Source organism: Papaver somniferum, chromosome 2 (genome assembly GCF_003573695.1).
Source record: "Papaver somniferum cultivar HN1 chromosome 2, ASM357369v1, whole genome shotgun sequence".
Classification (NCBI taxonomy): domain Eukaryota; kingdom Viridiplantae; phylum Streptophyta; class Magnoliopsida; order Ranunculales; family Papaveraceae; genus Papaver; species Papaver somniferum.
Genome location: NC_039359.1, coordinates 202,627,358 through 202,645,363, shown reverse-complemented (window position 1 = coordinate 202,645,363; position 18,006 = coordinate 202,627,358). Strand labels below are relative to the sequence as shown.

Genomic DNA, 18,006 nt, shown 5'->3' with positions numbered 1-18,006 from the left:
CCATGTGAAACACACTTGTCCATGTATTTAGTGTGTTTTCGTGAGACAGCAGTAGCTATAGCTTTACCTGGGACGAACGAGCGAATACCTTCCCCAGTAGCTATAGATATAAATATTAGAAAGATAGATAAGGATCTTCAAAAATAGACACAAATATGTAGGGATATATATGGATTTTTTAAGATAGATTCAAATCTTGAGATTATAAACAGAGATCTTTCAAGATAAGCATACATATGGAGAAAATTAACATGAATCTTGTAGGATAGATGCAAATATTAAGGGATAACCACAAATTTAGATTGTTATTTTGGATAACTATAGCTAGATTTGGTTTTTGCTTATAAAATGAAACCAAACTCAAAAGATACACAATTTAAATTCCTTTCTCCACAATTCACATGCTTAAAGCTCTCTCTTATTTTAGCATCAGAATATCTTTGCAGCTACCCTACATTTTCATCAATCACAGCTATCATCGACAGTTTCCGAAAAAATTGGATGTAAATCGAAGGTTCAATCCTAACCGGAGCTACCTTGAACGCACAATCTCTAACCCGATACCCTCGCAACCCGAGGACCAGTACTACGTATAAACATAAAGCTCCTCTTACGCGAGGAGTTAATAAGATGAATACGTTTTCCCCCGGAAGAGACGTTGGCTGCAGTTAGTAACGCCGCGCTATTTTCGGGATTTATGGTGGGGTATACCTTTAATAGGTGTCAGTTTTTTCCATCCCCAATGGAAAAAGCAAAACAGAAACAGAAACAGTTCTTCATCTCTCTCTGTCTCTAGAGTGCACTTCCAAATCTAAACGAGTAAGTTTATCTCTGTCTCTCTAAGATTTCTGAATCTTTGTTGGTACTTTTTGTTTCTTGTGAATTATTGTTTAGAAGGTTTTCTTTTCTTCTCATTATATATAAACAGTAGCCAAAACCACTAATTCATCTTTAGTAAGTTTTTACCTTTTTTTTGTTTGCATTCTTTTTTTCACTTGTAGATCATTCTAGGATTTGCTTTTGAAATTTCTCAGTTTATATTTCCATTAATAGACTTAGATTCTGTCCCTTTTTTTATGAAAGAAAGATTTTCCTTGTTTTTACTTTTTATTGGAAATGCATTAATTTGATCGAAAGAAATTTTTTTTAAAATCTTTCTTTTTTTGGAAATTGGATTAATGGGGCGAAAAAGGAAAAGATTTCTGAAAAAAGATACTCTTGCATTTTAGTGAGTTTTGCAAAGAGGGTTTTAGGGGTTTATGTGATTGATTTCGTTTTGGCATATTCCAATTTCTTTGAAGATTTAGGGTTTTTGTTTTGATTAGTTTTTTTTGGTTGTTGTTTTGCTGTCTAAAAGAGTGGTCTTTATCGGATTGCGGGACAGAATTCTGGGATTCAGTAGTGTGGAGATAGCGCCTCAGCGAAAGCAGAATGGTGGGTAATGAAGAAGTTAAGGAGGAGGATGAACAAATATACGAGTATGACGTTCCGGACCCAGAATTTTATGATTTCTTCAAGGATAAGAAAAAAGAATGCTTTGAAATTGATCAAATGTGGGCTATTTATGATGAGATAGATGGAATGCCTAGAAGATATGCCAGGATCAGGGAAGTTTTTTCACCTGGTTTTAAAGTTCGGATGACTTGGTTAGAGCCGGATCCTGACGAAGGCGTAAAAGATTGGACTGAAGCGGAATTGCCTGTTGCTTGTGGTAAGTTCATTCGAGACAGGAGTGACAAATCCGAAGACCTTGAAATTTTTTCTCATAGACTTGAGTGGGAAAAAGGCTATAATTATGCTCCCTATAGGATATATCCTAGAAAGGGCGAAACTTGGGCTGTCTTCGACAACTGGAATATAAAATGGAGCCTCGAACCGGAGAAGCATAAGGACTTTCAGTATAAATTTGTGGAAGTGTTGTCAGATTATTCGGAGGAATCAGGTGTTTTGGTTTCATATTTGGTTAAGATCGAAGGATTTGTAAGCTTGTTCAAGCCAGCAACATGTAATGGTGGAAATGTATCCTTGCAGATACCACCAAATGAGATTCTCAGGTTTTCACACCGCGCTCCTTCTCATAGAACAACTGGTAGAGAAAGAGAAGACGTTCCTGCTGGTTATTTTGAACTCGATCCTGCTTCTGTGCCTACTTGCATAGAAGAGATTCGCGATCTTGATCTGAATGTGCCCATTGAATGTATTGATGCCAAAGATGGTATACCTTTAATTGAGGACGAATCACATATGGCGAACATCAGGAAAACCTCTGGTGTAAGTTGTACTATGCAAGGAGAGAATTTTAAATGTGGAAGTGGGTCTCCAAGCTTATCAAATGGGTGCTATGAGGAGAAGATGAGTGAAGAAAATGCTAGCCATCTTTTGGAGCTGACTTCAAGTGGTTCAGATAGCTCAAACATCAAGGAGATCGGTCTGGATCCTGCTTCACTGCCTACTTACTTTGAAGAGACTTCCAATCCTGTAAATTTGAACTTGAATTCTGATATTGTTGATCCTGATAGTCCTGTTTCTCTTGGATCTTTGGAAGAGGAAAATCCCTTTTTCTTCAAGAAGAGAGCCAACCCTGATGAAAAGAGTTTCCTAGACGAAGGGAATTCAGAAATTAGATATGGGTCTCCAAGGTTATTAAACGGATGCCTTGAAGAATATGCAGATCATCCTTTTGGGATAACTCCTTGTGGTTCAGGTCACGCCAAAAGCTGTGATGTGTCAGATGCTGAAGCCATGGGTCCAGATCATACTATTCCTTCTAGTAATGTTGAAGAGAGTTGTGTTCATGCAGATGAGAAAGCACTTGGTGAAATCAATAATTCTTCCAAATCTCCTGCAGCTGGAGGAAGGCTACTTAAGCGAAAGAAGAGGAAAAACCATGATGTGAAAGGGTCTCCAAGGTTATCAAACGGGTGCTCTAAGAAGAAGCATTGTAAAGAAACTTCTGCTTATGGGGAGAAGATTTCCAGTGTTTCACAGCAGGTGGAGAACAAGTTGGAGATCTATCCTAGGAAAGGGGAGGTATGGGCATTGTGTAGAAGTGATACATCCAAATGGCCGTGGTCTAACTCGTCTACTATAAGTGATGTTGACATTGTTGAAGTTCTAGAAGACAACATGGAAATGATTAAAGTCTTAGTTTTGAAAACAGTCATTGCGAGTACGAAAACTGTTTACAAACCCAAGAAAAGATCAGGAAATGACATACTTGCGGAGATACCAAGGGTTGAATTGCATAAATTTTCACATAAAATTCCTGTTCGACGGCGGACAATGACAGGATTGCAGGAGTGTTGGGAGCTGGATATGCGAGAAAATTTCCCTGTTGAAGACTCCATAGCTGATGAGAGTAAGGGGCGTGAAGCTGCTAATGAATCTGAATCAATTGTTGGCCCAAAAGACATTTTGGATCAAGAATTCCTTGAATTTGTGGATTCGGATTTTAATGACTTTGATTTGGATAGGAAAGAAGATTGCTTTGCAGTAGGTCAGGTATGGGCCTCTTATGATCGTATAGACGGCATGCCTAGAGGGTACGCTCGTATCGAGAAAGTTTATTCACCTGGTTTCATGGTGGAGATCACTACCTTAAAAGCTGATCTAGAAGAAGCAGATGAGGTTGATTGGATCCATGAAGATTTGCCTATCACTTGTGGCAAGTTCGAACACGATATAACATTAATAGTCGATGATCGTGCTGCATTTTCTCATAGGGTTGAATGGGAACTAGGCATGGGTACAGATTCTTACAGGATATATCCGAGAAAAGGTGAAACTTGGGCTCTCTTCAAGAACGTGGATGATATTAAACGGAGTTCTGATCCTATAAATACTAGAAATATCAGGTATGAATATGTAGAAATCCTTTCAGATTATAGTGAGGAATTAGGCGTTAAAGTTGCTTACTTGGTTAAGATCAAAGGTTTTGTAAGCTTGTTCATGAGAACCTTATGCAACAGTATGAATTTCATTCAAATTACTCCAGATGAACGGATGAAATTTTCACATAAAGTTCCTTCATTTAGAACGACTGGTAAAGAAAGAGAAGACGTTCCTGAAGGTTATTTCGAACTCGACCCTGCTTCTCTGCCTAGTAACCTGGAAGTGATTTTTGAGTCTGAAGATGTGCAAGTGAACACTAAAAATGTTGAGGCTGTAACTAATGATAGTTTTGCGTCTCCAAAAGAGGATAGTCCTTGTGCACGAAAGAAAAGAAAAACGAATCCTCTTAACAGGAATAGCCGGGACGCAGGAAACTCAAGATATGGGAGTTTGCTTCCAATCACACCAAAAAGATGGTGTAATAAGAAGAAGCGAAGTGTTCTGAAACGGGTTGGAAGTAGTGGTTCCACTTTTGGCAACGGCAATCCACTTAATTTATGTCGGACTGTTATGAATGAGATTGGTAGTGATGGTGTGGTCACTAATACAGACATTGTAACTGAAGCAGAAAATTCTAACTTGAAGCTTGGATTACCATCATCTTTTCAACTGAACCCTGAAGGAATTCCTGAAGGACAACTGTATGACTTTAGGGATGATAAAACCCATGAAAAGTTTCATCCTGGTCAGGTATGGGCAGTGTATTGCGACTTGGATGGTTTACCCAAGTATTATGTTCGGGTGAAAACTGTTGAAGTATTCCCTGATTTCAAGGTGGAAGTAAATTGGCTTCAATCTTGTGCTCCACCAGAAGGTTTGATCCGATGTAATGATGAGAATATGCCTTTAAGCTGTGGCATGTTTGAAACTGGTGAAACTCACACTTTTGATGATACGACTTATTTCTCTCATCACTTAACAGGAGTTTCTAATGCTACGGAAAACAAGTTTGAGATCTTCCCAAGGAAAGACGAGGTGTGGGCATTATACAGAAACTTTAGTCCCAGTATGTCATCTTTGGATTTGCAGAAATGTGAGTATGACATGGTTGTAGTTGTAGAAGAGCAAGTTCACTGGATGATCGTGTTGGTTCTACAAAAGTTCTCCTCTTGCATGGAGTCAGTTTTCATGCCTAAATTAAAAGCAGGACATCTCTTTCATATGGCTATACCACGATGCGAATTGCTTCGATTTTCTCATCAAGTTCCTGCTTTTCGATTGAACGATGACAAGTATGGTAGCTTGCGAGGATCTTGGGTACTTGATTCTGATTCCGCGCCACGTTGCTTGCTTTCCTCAAACTGAAGGTTCCAAGGTCAAATTTATTGTTCTTTCTTCATCTTTTTTTCTTTTCTTTATGGTGTGGAGCCTTTTCTAGTTGATTAATCAATACATAAATTGGATGGAGCAAGTTCCACCATCCATATCTGTTGCTCTGACACTTGCCACGAATGCATCGATGTGCAGCTCATGACGAGTAGAGTTGGAAGATATCTAATTGTGCTTCCTTCTTATGAGAAGGAGCTTCTTAGATTAGTAAAACTGACACGTGTACATACCGTAGACTTTGTAACGGTGTCAACTTTTTTTTCCATTTGGGATAATGTATATACATAAGCAGTAATGCACTTTACAGAGATGTAAATGTAGTTCAACAAACTATGCCACTTTTTTGTTATGACTTCTTGTGATAGTATTGGTATCTTTCTTTCATTGAGATTATCATTTCTTGCTCATGTTCCATGAATGGTTGATTCAGAAAAACAAAAGAGGCTTCAGAACCCAGAAGTCAACATTACTAGCCATAAAGCAGACACACAAATGCTATCTAGACTAGTATTTGGTACCAGTATCAAACCTGGATAGACGGTTGCACTTACAACCTTCATGAAATTGCTTCTTCATCTTTGTGAATGGGATTTGTCATTTATTTTGATGCATCTTTTGTAAGCGTTGCGTAAGATGCCAGGTATTTGATTTGGATGGCCTTTATCCTGGATAGGATGCCATTCACTATTTTGCCTAGTATCTTGGACCACTAGTTTCCAGTTTAGGCAATGTTTTCACTGATGTGCATTTTCTGGCAATCTGAAAAGTAAGTGCAAATAGAGAAGAAGGCGAGAGAGCAAACAGAAAGAAAAAACAGTGATGTAAATTTTACTATAATTATGCTTATTACAAGGGATTGTTTATACAGACAAGAAAGGAGAAGGAGAATTGGCTATTTACTTTATTATATTTGGATTGCAAAAAAGAATGCCAAAAGCACACCCCGACATGACTATACAAGGGTGGCAAAAACCTGCAACTGTAGTATACCCCATCAAAATCACTATACGGTTCCGCGGTCATCACTCCTTTTTTGCTATCTTGTGCGGTTACTGAGAAGTAAAATGACTGGCAGATGCCAAGAGTAACTATAGCTGTACATTTCTTTTTTTAAGAAATAAAAGAATCATCCATCCTATCTTCATCAGAATTACACGAAGTAGCTCAGCGATCTCTTTTTCCTTGATCCGCCTTCTCCATAAAGATCATTCCACTGGAGAAGTTCATTCATATTCCGCGATTCTGATGAAACACTCGCACCCACCTGCAGAAAGCAAAAAAAAAAAAAAAAAGAATTCTCGGTCAGACTATTGTCTTAAAACAAACAAGTCTTTAATCGACTCAGATAGGATTAGAATGCTTTCAACAGAATACCTGATCGTGAGCAAATTTCAGATCCGCCATGTTTAGAGGACGAATATCAGGTAATGATGTATTCTCTAGCAGCACGGAACCTTTCTCCTGGAATTATTTAAGTAAAAATACATAAAAACTTTAAATCCTCAGGCAGGCTATTGATATACTCGATTCAGATTCTGAAATATGACATTTTACCTCTTTTTCCTTCTCCAAAATTTCTCTTATAGGACAATATGCAGCTGTTACACATAGATTCTGAGACCAAAAGATTGATTAGAAAAATCCGAATACCAAAAAAAAGGAGCTAGACAACTGTTGTTTACAAAGCAAACCTTTAAGTCGCTTCCTGAATATCCATCTGTCATATTTGCAACAACTTTCAAATTTACATCAGGTGCCATCTCTTCTTTCGCCAAAATAACTTTGAGAATCTTTTCTCTGTTTGGAGAATCTGGTAAATTCACCATTAATCTGCAAGAAATATTGTAACATAACAAAAGTTGATGAGAAAGAAAACATCTACAATGATGAACTAGTTGGTAAGAATACAAGTAATGCTTCAAAGGCTTACCTTCGAGGAAGCCTCCTTATGACAGCTTCATCGAGATCAAATGGTCTATTGGTGGCAGCAAGTACCAACACCCGCTCTTTGTCCTTTGTACGTAGACCATCCCAATTTAGCATAAATTCGTTCTTCATTTTCCGCATAGCTTGATGTTCTCCTGGATTTTCACGTCTTCCTAACATACTATCAACCTGCAATAAGAGAGCTGTGAGAAAAAAAAACTACCAAATATTGATAAGCTGGAAAGCCATAAACTTCTCACCCCTGTAAACCTAAGAGTTTATCGATTTATTAGGAACGCTGAATGTAAAGCTCCTCACAGATGATCCAAATGTTAAAGATGTAACTAACCTCATCCACAAATAAAACGCTGGGTGCAATTTTACTTGCAAGTGAAAATGCTGCTTTTACATACTTTTCTCCCTCACCAAACCACTGCAAAGCAGATTGAGTTGAAGATTAAAAAAACCCACAACAAAGGAATGGAGAAAAGTCACAGCCTAGAAATGAAGAATTTACCTTTGATGCAATGCTCGACATTGATATGTTTATAAAGTTTGCACCTGCCTCAGTAGCAACAGCTTTTGCAAGCATTGTTTTCCCAGTGCCCGGAGGACCAAAAAGCAGAATTCCCTTGCACGGCTGCAAACACAAATGGACTCTATTAAGTAACCATATATTGACATATCATCTTTTTGAAAATATAACATCCCGACAAATGAACTGTATAGAGACTACAACACATCAGACTGTTCACTATGGGAAGGGATTCACCTTTGTAAGTTGGCCCTTGCTGAATAGTTCTGGTCTCTGCAAAGGAAGCATTACTAATTCCTTCAGTGTGCCCTTTACAGTTTCTAACGCTCCAATGTCGTCAAAAGATATTCCGGTATCAGCCGGGGGGATCACATCAGCCAGAAGTTTCTTCTCAAACTCGTTTTTGGTGACCACATCCTGAAAACTCCAATGTGAACAAAGAACCATTTTACACCAAAAATATAATGCTGAGGAGATACAAAAAAAAAAAAGAGGACCAGACTAAAATTCTAGGTGACAGCAATTTCACCTTGAGTGATTTCTTCGTACTACTGGATTTATTTTGAGTGCTCTCAAGAAGGCTCATCCCGTAATTGATACTGCACAATTTGCAACAACAAGAATTTTAAAAGAGGTTCATCAATTTTCTTCCCACATGGTACTATAGAGATAATAAAATATAGAACAACCTTTCAGTGGAAACCAAAAACTTATCTCCGCTGGCAGAAGCTTTTGAATTATTCATTAGGCTATGAGTTAGCGTCCAACCAACTATCTTCTTAACACCTGTCCAAATCCACCAGCTGGCACATTAAAACAAAAACAGCCAAGTGGACTACGAAGAACAGTGAATTATTAGGTGGATCAATATACTTACTTTCAGTTGTATGAGTTATATTTTTTATGCATATTTTTTCAAGGTCTGGGCATTCCAGTCCACTCCGCCCAAGAACCTGAAAACAATTTTTTAGATTGACCTTAGCGTTTAGTTTAGTAGAGCAAAAGGTGATTTTGTTTTCAAAGCATAACAGAGAATGTCCAACTTGGCCCAACAGGAACTATGGAAATAAACAGTTAAATCATCAAACTCTCTCACTGAACATTTAAATCATTAACCTCTCTCACTGATTGTTCGCTGGTAATAATAGAGTTCATAGTGAGAGTTTCAGTGCCACGGATAGCTTGAGATCAGCAATAATAATTTATCAAAATAACTTACTGAGCGTATGGTGGCAATATTTGAGTTTGCCGTGAGAGTTTCAACATCATGGTCTAACTGTTGTTTCAAATCCAAAAGCAGATCTTCATCCTGCCAGAGTCCGGATAGAACAGAGCCTTATTCCGAAGAGCATAGAAAAATCAAAATAAGTAACATATTCCAGTATAAGGCAGATAGTGCAAACCTGTGGTAGTTGTATCGTCACTTTATTTGAAAAAAGTCTGGTGAGTTGCATCGCGGTCTCTGTAATCACTTTGCTTCTCCCATTAAGTCCAACCCCGAAGTTATCCTGAATGATGTGACAAAATGCATACATAATGTCTTATGTCAAAAACAGCCCTTAGGACTCAACCAAGTGCCTATTACTGGAATTACTTAATCAACTTATCAATACCCCTGAGTAAAACAGGTATAACAAGGGAAAATACCGGAAAAGCAAGGTCGAGTAGAGACGTTTGTCCTAGTTTGGAGGAGAACATAGAACTGCCCGAATGTGACTGCAATCACATTCCAAATCATAACAGAATTCTACACAATTAAAATCAAATTACAGCTTTACAAGAAAAAGAAAAACAACTATGAGATGGTTGTTATTTTTCACCTTCTGCGCAGTATTGTTCATCTGGGTATGGGACCCAATCACGATTACCTTGTCAGGCAGATTTTCGAGCTTGTGTTTCAAAACTGTATATGCCTCAGAATTGACGCCCAAAGATTTCTCGATATCTTTGAGAAACAGAATCAATCCAGCACTTTTACTTTCACTACAAACAATCTACGATATTGAAATAGTTATAGAACAAAACAGACAGAATTTCCTGCCAAAGTTTCCCTAGTCCAGTAATCAATGCAGCTAACACATATATTCACCTCAAACAGTTCATCAATGACAAGTTTGTCAAGATCATCGCTTCTGGAATTGTCCAAACAAAGTAAATTAGCTGCACATATCGAATAGATTACCCTCAATAATTAGTGATGCTCAGAAAGAAAATAGCATTTAAACAGAATGAAGGAGACATGATATCTATTTTAAAAGAGAAGAAAAGCGTGAGGTGGCAAAGGAGTTACCGCAGCAATAGAAACCATGGTCAGCATCACAAAGTCCCGCAAGATCGTTACCTCCTTGAATTATTCTATCAAACCTAACGCCAACTTTATAGGATCCACTTTCTTGAGCATAAGGAATGATTACTTTGCCTCGGTAACCATTAGCTGCCCCCCTGAGATTAAGTATATTGATATGAGGTTCACATTGAACATCAAAAAAACATGCAGTTACTCGTTCACAGTATAATTATACAATCGTGAATAATACTCTGTCAATAATACATGTTAATTGCATCAAAATTTGTGATTAATATGATATTTGGCGGAAACAAATGCCCGCACCAGAAAGCTATGGCATAACAGTCCAAAATAAAATAAAATACAGTGATCAAATATAACAGTCCTGTACATCACAAACTTCCAAAGTTATGCCTTCAGATTCTGCTGGATCACAAGTGCAACACTTAGAGCATAAACAGCTTTAACTGACTAAGTGTAATCTCATAGAGGATTATAGGTGAGTAAGAGGCAAAGATTAGATATACCTTGACGGAAGATAGGGCGAACAAGATCCCGGTAAACCCAGATACTTTACTCTATCACCTGCAAGTTCCGTAAACATTCATGCAGCTAAGAAACTGAAAGAAGCGAACTTCAAGAACAACTATACTGTATTCGTAATAGAAAAGATACACTTGGATATAATTCATAATTGAGTGAAGGGAGAAAAAGTATACCTATTTTGAATTTGTTATTCTCAGATAATATGTTAGATGACTCCTGTTTCCCAAGATTGTGAGATCCAAGTGCAGGTGAAGCTGGTTTCTTTAAATATAAAGCATATGATTTTACAACTCTTCTAAGAACTCCTGATGTTTCTAACGTAGGCGGCCCTTTTTTGCTTGATTTCGAGTCCTCTGGCAAAGTATCCTGCAATCGAATGACCAAAAATAAATAAATACGGTTTTCATATTGTTCCTACTTCCAGGGTGAACTCCCTTGTCTTAAATGATCGCTAGGGAATCAAGGATAACTTGAAATAATGATGTACAACAAGTATTTAATAACTAAAATTTTGCCACCGACCAATTTTGAACACCGATGGGTCTGTATACTTACACCAGGTAACAGGAGAGAATCAACAATAAGCAATCTGGTGCCGAAGTGTTTAGCTAAAGCCTTTATGAGGTTCTCCTGATAGATCTCAGAACCTGTGAAATAGGACTTAATGTAATCATATGACGCATACCACCAGAAAAAGACCATTAAGCAAACAGAAAATAGCACAATGATACCTGCTGGACCGGATAATAATATTCGTGAGCTAATAGTAGGTAGACCCGAGGAGTACTCTAAAAAGTTGCTACACTTGAAATGCATATGTGCTGTTGCAATTAAAACATTCTTCGTGTTTTCGCTGCAATAGGAAAATAATTAGATACAAGTACAACAGTGATCTTTATATAGCAAGAGAACAAAGTGGGTGTTAGCAGAAGGTCCAATCAGCAAAGAAAAGAAAAGGGATGAAAGAACTCATATGCCTATATGAGGGACCCGTAGGAGCTTGCCAACCGATGGAATTGGAATTAGATAATAGTTTCTAATATGCATTGGCATGCCTAAATTCACAACAATCATGGAACCTAGCACCTTTAAGTGGGCAGGGAATGCAACACTTGTAACTAAATTATCAGTACGTAAAGACAATTATATAATGTAACCATTACTAGTAGAATCTAAAGGAGAGCATGGGACTTAAGATGTTACAACAATCATGCATCTTGTGTTACTCAGTAACAACCAACAACAATTTGATTGCTTAAGTCATCTTAAGATAGCAAAAATAGAAATTGAAAACTAGCATTGTCATAAACAGGGCCAAATTTAAAAAATGAATGGAGCTCCCACTGAGCATAAGCTAATAAAGGATGGTGAAAAGCTGACAACAAGCACAACACTTAGCAAGCTCAGACAACTTAAATACTGCAAACAGAAGTCAGGGACAACCAATTGGAAAAAGGTTTACCTCAGATAGTAAGGAAAACTGTCAAAAGAAACCTCGATATCATCAGAGCAAAGAATCCCTTGTCGTAAACTATCCTTTAATGATTGGCGCAGAGCTGCTGATGGAACTGTTTTGTTTTCTGTGCTGTTCTTTTGCTCACCAAGAGCTCGTACTAAGTTTTTGCCCATTCCTGCAGAAATAGATTGTCTATCAAGCACCCTAATGTCTGGTTTAAGTTCATGAGAAGACTTGCTAATGTTTCCAATACCTACATCAAAATAAGCATTCAAGCAAAACTTATCAAAATCATAGTGTCAAAGATGGGAAATTCAACAGATGGGGCTACAGTAGCTTTCCTACCTGCCGAAACACCAGCTCGCTTGTCACCTGAAGAACTACATTTCTTAATGCGGCAATTGTCACCAAAATCAGGAGTCAGTGAGCCCGATACTTCAGAGTCCGAACTAGGCCTTCCGTTACCTCGTTGTGCATCTGCATCACTCTGTGGAGGTGATGGGAGATGTGGCGAGGCTAGATTTGATAACCATGTTAATACTAATCCTTGTTGTGTAGCAGCTCCGGAGTCTACAGACCTTGCTCCAAAGTTTCTTCCTTTAGCTGGAACACTTTGACTTCCAGAATTATTAGTTGCCAGTTGCTGGAAAATCTGCCTGAATGTTAAGGAATATGCAGGTATCTTGACAAGAAAATATCTGTTCTAGAACCATAGTCAGTTGCTTAGTATAGCACTACAAGTTCATAATAAATCTGCCATAATAATATTTATTAGTTGCCAGTTGCTGGAAAATCTGCCTGAATGTTAAGGAATATGCAGGTATCTTGACAAGAAAATATCTGTTCTAGAACTATAGTCAGTTGCTTAGTATAGCACTACAAGTTCATAATAATATTTAAATAAAACTGCATTAGTATCTCCTAAACTGAGGAATATCTATTCACAAGGATACATAAGCATGTTTACCAGATGAACTAAAAACCAATTCATCCCCTTCCTGCAGCACTACACTGGTATCTTTACGATAAATCTTTCCATTCACTTGGACCGTACCTTGGACCCCCAATACTTCTAGCAGAACAGTATCTGAACCTTTTTTCTGCTTAACAAAAAGGATCATTAACTTAAGCAATGCCTTGGAGTGATTTGAAGGTGCATACATTGTTAGTGGAATTTATTTCCAGCTCAGAGAGTTAATCGGCAGCAAACGAATAGAAGATATCTGGCATACCTCTACGTTTGTGATGCGTTTCAGCGTACACAGAACCGGATCAACACATGGATCTTTCAACCATAAGCCGCAATATCGGTTTTGACCAACACTAAATGGAGACTCTTGAATGTGAAGGCTGGGATTCTGGGAGAAGAAAAACATTCATCATGCCCCAATTGAGCTACACTGAGAGATGCTCTTTTCTTCAAGTGATTCAAATATTCAATAGCGAAATAGAACAACAAACAAGAGACATAAAAAGAAATGACCACTGAATTCTGGTATAAAAAGAAGATGCTGCACACCGAAGTAATAATTTTAGTTTATCTATTTGGTTGCCGGCTAATTGGTTGTATGATGCATTTTGCAAAACTACCAACTACCATAAAAGGAAGATCACTTGCTCATATACTGAATCTCTTGCGACCCATGTCTGCCCAATCCCCTTAGTTCTACATGAATCCATACATTGAATGTTTAATCAAGACTTAAAACTTCAGAGTTCACACCACCGTCTCACCTGAGGTATTGAAACATGCAATACACAGAAAAATAGGTCTAAACAAAATTTTAGAGAACCATCCACGGAAAGAAAGACTCACTTGACAGTATTGAGAGATAAGCCTTCCCCATGGAAGCTTTGATGAAGCTTTATTTGGCGCGGTTTTCTCTGTAGATAAAGGCAAGACCTTGTCTCTATCATCATCAACCACATCAGTGTTACATTTCTGTGTAGTATGAGATTCTTGTAAAGGATTCGCACCCACTTCTTCTTGGTCATCTTGAGATGAACCAAGGGTTTTAGCAACAGCGGGTAGGGACCCGGAATCATCAACTTTATTTGGTGATGAAGCCTCCTCCAGTGCTTCGTCCATCTAGGATTTATCATCAAAATTACAATATCAAGAATTCATAAAAAAAGAAAAAAAACGAAACCCAGAATTGAAAAAGCAAAACCCATGTCAAGAATGAGAAAAAAGAAGTACCTTCGGTCGTTTTGAAAGTGAAGGAGAAGCATCTCCAGAGGTACTAGTATTACTAGATGGAAAAGAGCGTTTTGATGATGATTTGCTTCTAGTTTCTACCATGGCTCGTTTTGATCTGATTTTACTCGCAGAGAACTGAGGAATTTAAGAAAAAGGTAAAAAAAGAATTAAAAGAAAGAAGGGGTTTTGGGGGTTTTAATAGGCAACTTTTTGTATTCGGAGTGTACTTTAAATAGTTTTACCCGGTTCGGTTCTCACCGATTAGGGAGCAGGAATTACAGTTTGCGAGTTCACCTACCGGCTAAATAGAGGTTGTTGTGTTAAATTTTTGTCGGCCACGTCAGATTTTTTCACAGAAATCTAAACATGCCGGATATAACTACTGAGAATTTTTAGCATGGCAATTGTATACAAATTAGGTATAAAATGTTTGAGCAGACAACTTAAAAAACAAATTTTATTGATACAATTCTCAGATGTACAACAAAAATCTTAAATCCACGACAACTAATTTAATACTACCAAAACCAGCTTGATGTACAACACAATCTTGCTGAAAGCAACACCACTAAAATACAAATGTTTAAGTAGGTTTTCTTCTTCTCTGTCAGGTTTCTTGTCAAAAATGGTTGGAACTTGGAAGTATAGTTGTTACTACAAAAAGCTGAGCTCAAATATCTTCCAATTTTCCGGAAATTTACATATTAAGCTTTCAAGGATTATACGGGTCGGTGGTACAACGGAACTTGGTTCGTTGATCTTGTCAATCTATTTACTGAAGTTTTTTCGATTTGGTGCACTGTTTTTAATTCATGCCAGAGCGCAAAGCCGTCTCAACATCTCCGAGTGGTTGACCAGCATAAAGATGAAGTTGCCCCTTCCTCACTACAATTAACTTCATGCTCGACTTTACGGCTTCCTTAACTTCCTGAAACAGTATTTTTCGTATATCAAAGCTCGCATCAGCAACAAATAACTTACACAGGAAGGAAAAACGTTACTACAGGCAGTCCAAACGTTACAAGATCAATAGTGAGTTTGTATACTTACCTCCATTGAAAGAGGTACAACGTCGGCACTGACACTGCCCAAATCATCAAAAAACGACTCCAGTATATAAGTAAAGTTAGTGGCATCGCGGCGATCCTCAAAACCAACAGTACAAGACGGAGAGCTCTCATCCATTTTCAAAGAATATAAACCTTTTGCTGCTCCTTTATCTGGACCCCTACGCAAGAGAATAGCCTGAAACAGAATAATACCAGAGCAAATGGTTATAATTTGGCATTATGATTCAAACATTTGAAACATTAAAAGCTGACCGTCCAAATTGAGTTGAGATATATTTATAAAGATATTAAAAGGCTGTAGCTGAGATACTTTGTTCGTCAAAATTTCCCTGTATCGAGCTTTTTAAGACAAAATAGGCTTTGGACGCAGCAGCTATGCCCATGTCCCCCTATGCACTGACACTACCTATAGTGCACCGTGTCCCCCTATGTACTGTTTATAAGCGGACGTGCTGAAGAACTCGTATTGGTATAGTACACCAACACTTGTTCCCATGTCATTGTTACATGCTTACATAGTTAATAAGGAAGAGCTAATCCATCATTTTAAGAAATGCAGATGTCAAACACCGATATATTTAGGCATGAAACTGGTGCAGTGAATAATGACCAAAAATTCAAGTCAAATAAAGAGCCCTGGATAGATGCACATACAAAGACATAAGGAAGCTTCATCCACCAGAAATCATTCTTCTTTAGCCCTGGGTTTTCTCTAAGATTATTGATCCTCAGGTTGTGCTCAACTTCTTTTGTCATGCTTCGAGAAGTACTTTTCTTCAATTCTCTTGATTTTTCTACTTCATGAGTAGCTTCTTTGACGGAACCTAAAAATAAAATATATATATATAGTTGAAAAGTAAGAACTCCGCTAAAATATAATAGAAAACATTACTAATTCTAGTCAGTGATTCTAAGGGATCAGACAGTTCAAGTACCAAATAATAATACCTAAAGGAGAAAGTTCTTAACTTAAGATAGGCGGTTCAAAAGAAAGATAAAGAAGAAACATCGGCCTTTAACATGGTTCTCTCAGCTATACTGATTCATACAAGATGCATTACCCGCTCAAATACGTCAAACTCGGGTTTTCATGATCATATTTAAGGATAGAAACATGTAAGAAAGCATACAATGTACATGGATCATGTCTTAGGAGAATAATTGACCACTAGAGAATTTTATGGAGAATTTTAAATGAATGCAACTATGCATTTAGAACAAATATATAAGTTATAAGAACCTCACCAGACCTTGGCTTGCCATTTTCACTTTTCATCCCCGTACCCCTTTTCGGACTCTCTCCTTGTCCAAGCTTCCTCTCGACAGATTGCAAAGAACCTGCTTCCTTACCAGACAATTCTGTTACCACTTCTCCATTTCCCTGCAGCATGGACTTCTTTAGAGCACCATCAGCAGTTAAAGACTGACTATCTTCTTTCTGGCTATCCTTACGCCGCTCTAAATCACTATCTAAAGATTCAACCCCATCTTGCACTTTCTCAGCCGATGAATCAAAAAATTCACTACCATTACTCTCCGACGCATCTTTTCCATACTGAAATCCTTTAGGTTGATTTTCACCATCAGCAAGCTTCGGGTAATAGCTTCTGAACTTCTTTTTCCTCTTAGATGCCACTCTCTCATCTTCCCCTTTACCATTCAAATTCTCAAACTCTTTCTTATCCTCCTCAACCTTGCTTGATTGTTCACTCAAATAATTAACAGATAATGCCGCCGTTGTTGATTTCTCTCGTACAGAACGAAGACTCTTCTCTAATTTACTTAATTTCCCATCAACCTCTTTCCGAATATTGGTAATGCCTTTCACAAATCTCTTACCATTTTCATCCCCACCAGTCCCAATAGAACCCAACTTATTACTATCACTCAACTTCTTCTTCACTTCACTTTCCCTAACCTCCCTTGCTAAAACCCTAATCTCTTCCATTTGAAACTTATAATCATCATTTACACCCGTTAAATTAGGTACAATTGCTCCATTTTGGGTCTCATTCACAATTTCTGGCTTTGAATTTCCCAAATTAGATTCTTTTTTCACATTTTTATCTCTAAAAATCCAAACTGCACATAGAGTTTGTAAAACAAACATGCCAACAAAATAAAAAACCATTTCCCCAACTGATTTGTTCGAAACAATACCTCCTCCAGCTTCAGAAACCTGAATTTCATATGAATTGAGCTCCGTTTGCTCATTAACTGGAACCCCCTTTTCAATTTTTTTATCGGAAGAAACCTCGATTTCAGTTTCATCCTCTTCTTCTTGATGTTGGATTTCTAGGGTTTTGTTAAATTCTTCTTCTTTTCTTTCTGGTTGCTCTTGAGGTAGTAGGGGAAGAGAATGATTAGGTTTTGTTATGGTTTTTAGTAATTTGATTCGTAAGTAGTTTTTCCTCTTTGTGAGTTTGAATGAAGCAGGAATTAGGGTTTTACTGGTGGTGTTGGCGGCGGCGGCGGCGGTGGTGCTGGTGGGTGGAAATGAAGGGAGAGAGCAGTGCGCCCAGGCCATTGCTGGGTGTTTTAATCTGTGTGCTTTCTGGTATTTGTGTTTTTAGTACTATTAATCTGTTAAATTTGCTAACGTGTACCGAGGTAGTTAAATATTCCATTTAACGGACAGCTAGTTCAGTTAGTTAAGGGGTCCTATGGGTGTGGCAAACCAAAGAGTTTGCCATTTAAGCACCCACCATGGAGGGGGCAAACAGGCAAATCGGTCTGGCTAACTGGTAAATTTGCCACTTAGCCAGG

General features: G+C 37.9%; 3 protein-coding genes across 4 annotated transcripts; 1 reads left to right on the top strand and 2 right to left on the bottom strand.

Annotated features, from left to right (window-relative positions):
• The first annotated feature begins 592 nt into the window (after window positions 1-592).
• LOC113350256 lies at window positions 593-5,616 on the top strand. Of its 2 annotated transcripts, none has more exons than XM_026594372.1 (2): window positions 593-819; window positions 1,385-5,616. In XM_026594372.1, exon 2 carries the CDS (start codon window positions 1,432-1,434, stop codon window positions 5,194-5,196), a length of 3,765 nt encoding a protein of 1,254 aa, XP_026450157.1. In that variant the 5' UTR covers window positions 593-819; window positions 1,385-1,431; the 3' UTR covers window positions 5,197-5,616. The 2 variants fall into 2 exon arrangements, with proteins under 2 accessions (XP_026450157.1, XP_026450156.1); XM_026594371.1 differs by having other exon boundaries at window positions 595-819; window positions 1,358-5,616.
• Window positions 5,617-6,014: 398 nt separating this feature from the next.
• LOC113350254 lies at window positions 6,015-14,418 on the bottom strand. Its single transcript, XM_026594369.1, has 27 exons — window positions 14,171-14,418; window positions 13,787-14,059; window positions 13,203-13,328; window positions 12,924-13,070; window positions 12,316-12,622; window positions 11,977-12,223; window positions 11,246-11,367; window positions 11,070-11,161; window positions 10,688-10,880; window positions 10,496-10,553; window positions 9,972-10,123; window positions 9,771-9,841; window positions 9,502-9,675; window positions 9,329-9,397; window positions 9,085-9,189; window positions 8,901-8,990; window positions 8,559-8,634; window positions 8,371-8,467; window positions 8,211-8,280; window positions 7,919-8,098; window positions 7,664-7,786; window positions 7,496-7,579; window positions 7,151-7,335; window positions 6,912-7,050; window positions 6,775-6,834; window positions 6,595-6,681; window positions 6,015-6,484 (listed from the first exon to the last, which is right to left on the bottom strand). Exons 1-27 carry the CDS (start codon window positions 14,270-14,272, stop codon window positions 6,371-6,373), a joined length of 3,543 nt encoding a protein of 1,180 aa, XP_026450154.1. The 5' UTR covers window positions 14,273-14,418; the 3' UTR covers window positions 6,015-6,370.
• Window positions 14,419-14,607: 189 nt separating this feature from the next.
• LOC113350255 lies at window positions 14,608-17,777 on the bottom strand. Its single transcript, XM_026594370.1, has 4 exons — window positions 16,486-17,777; window positions 15,895-16,064; window positions 15,221-15,415; window positions 14,608-15,098 (listed from the first exon to the last, which is right to left on the bottom strand). Exons 1-4 carry the CDS (start codon window positions 17,765-17,767, stop codon window positions 14,976-14,978), a joined length of 1,770 nt encoding a protein of 589 aa, XP_026450155.1. The 5' UTR covers window positions 17,768-17,777; the 3' UTR covers window positions 14,608-14,975.
• Window positions 17,778-18,006: the final 229 nt, after the last annotated feature.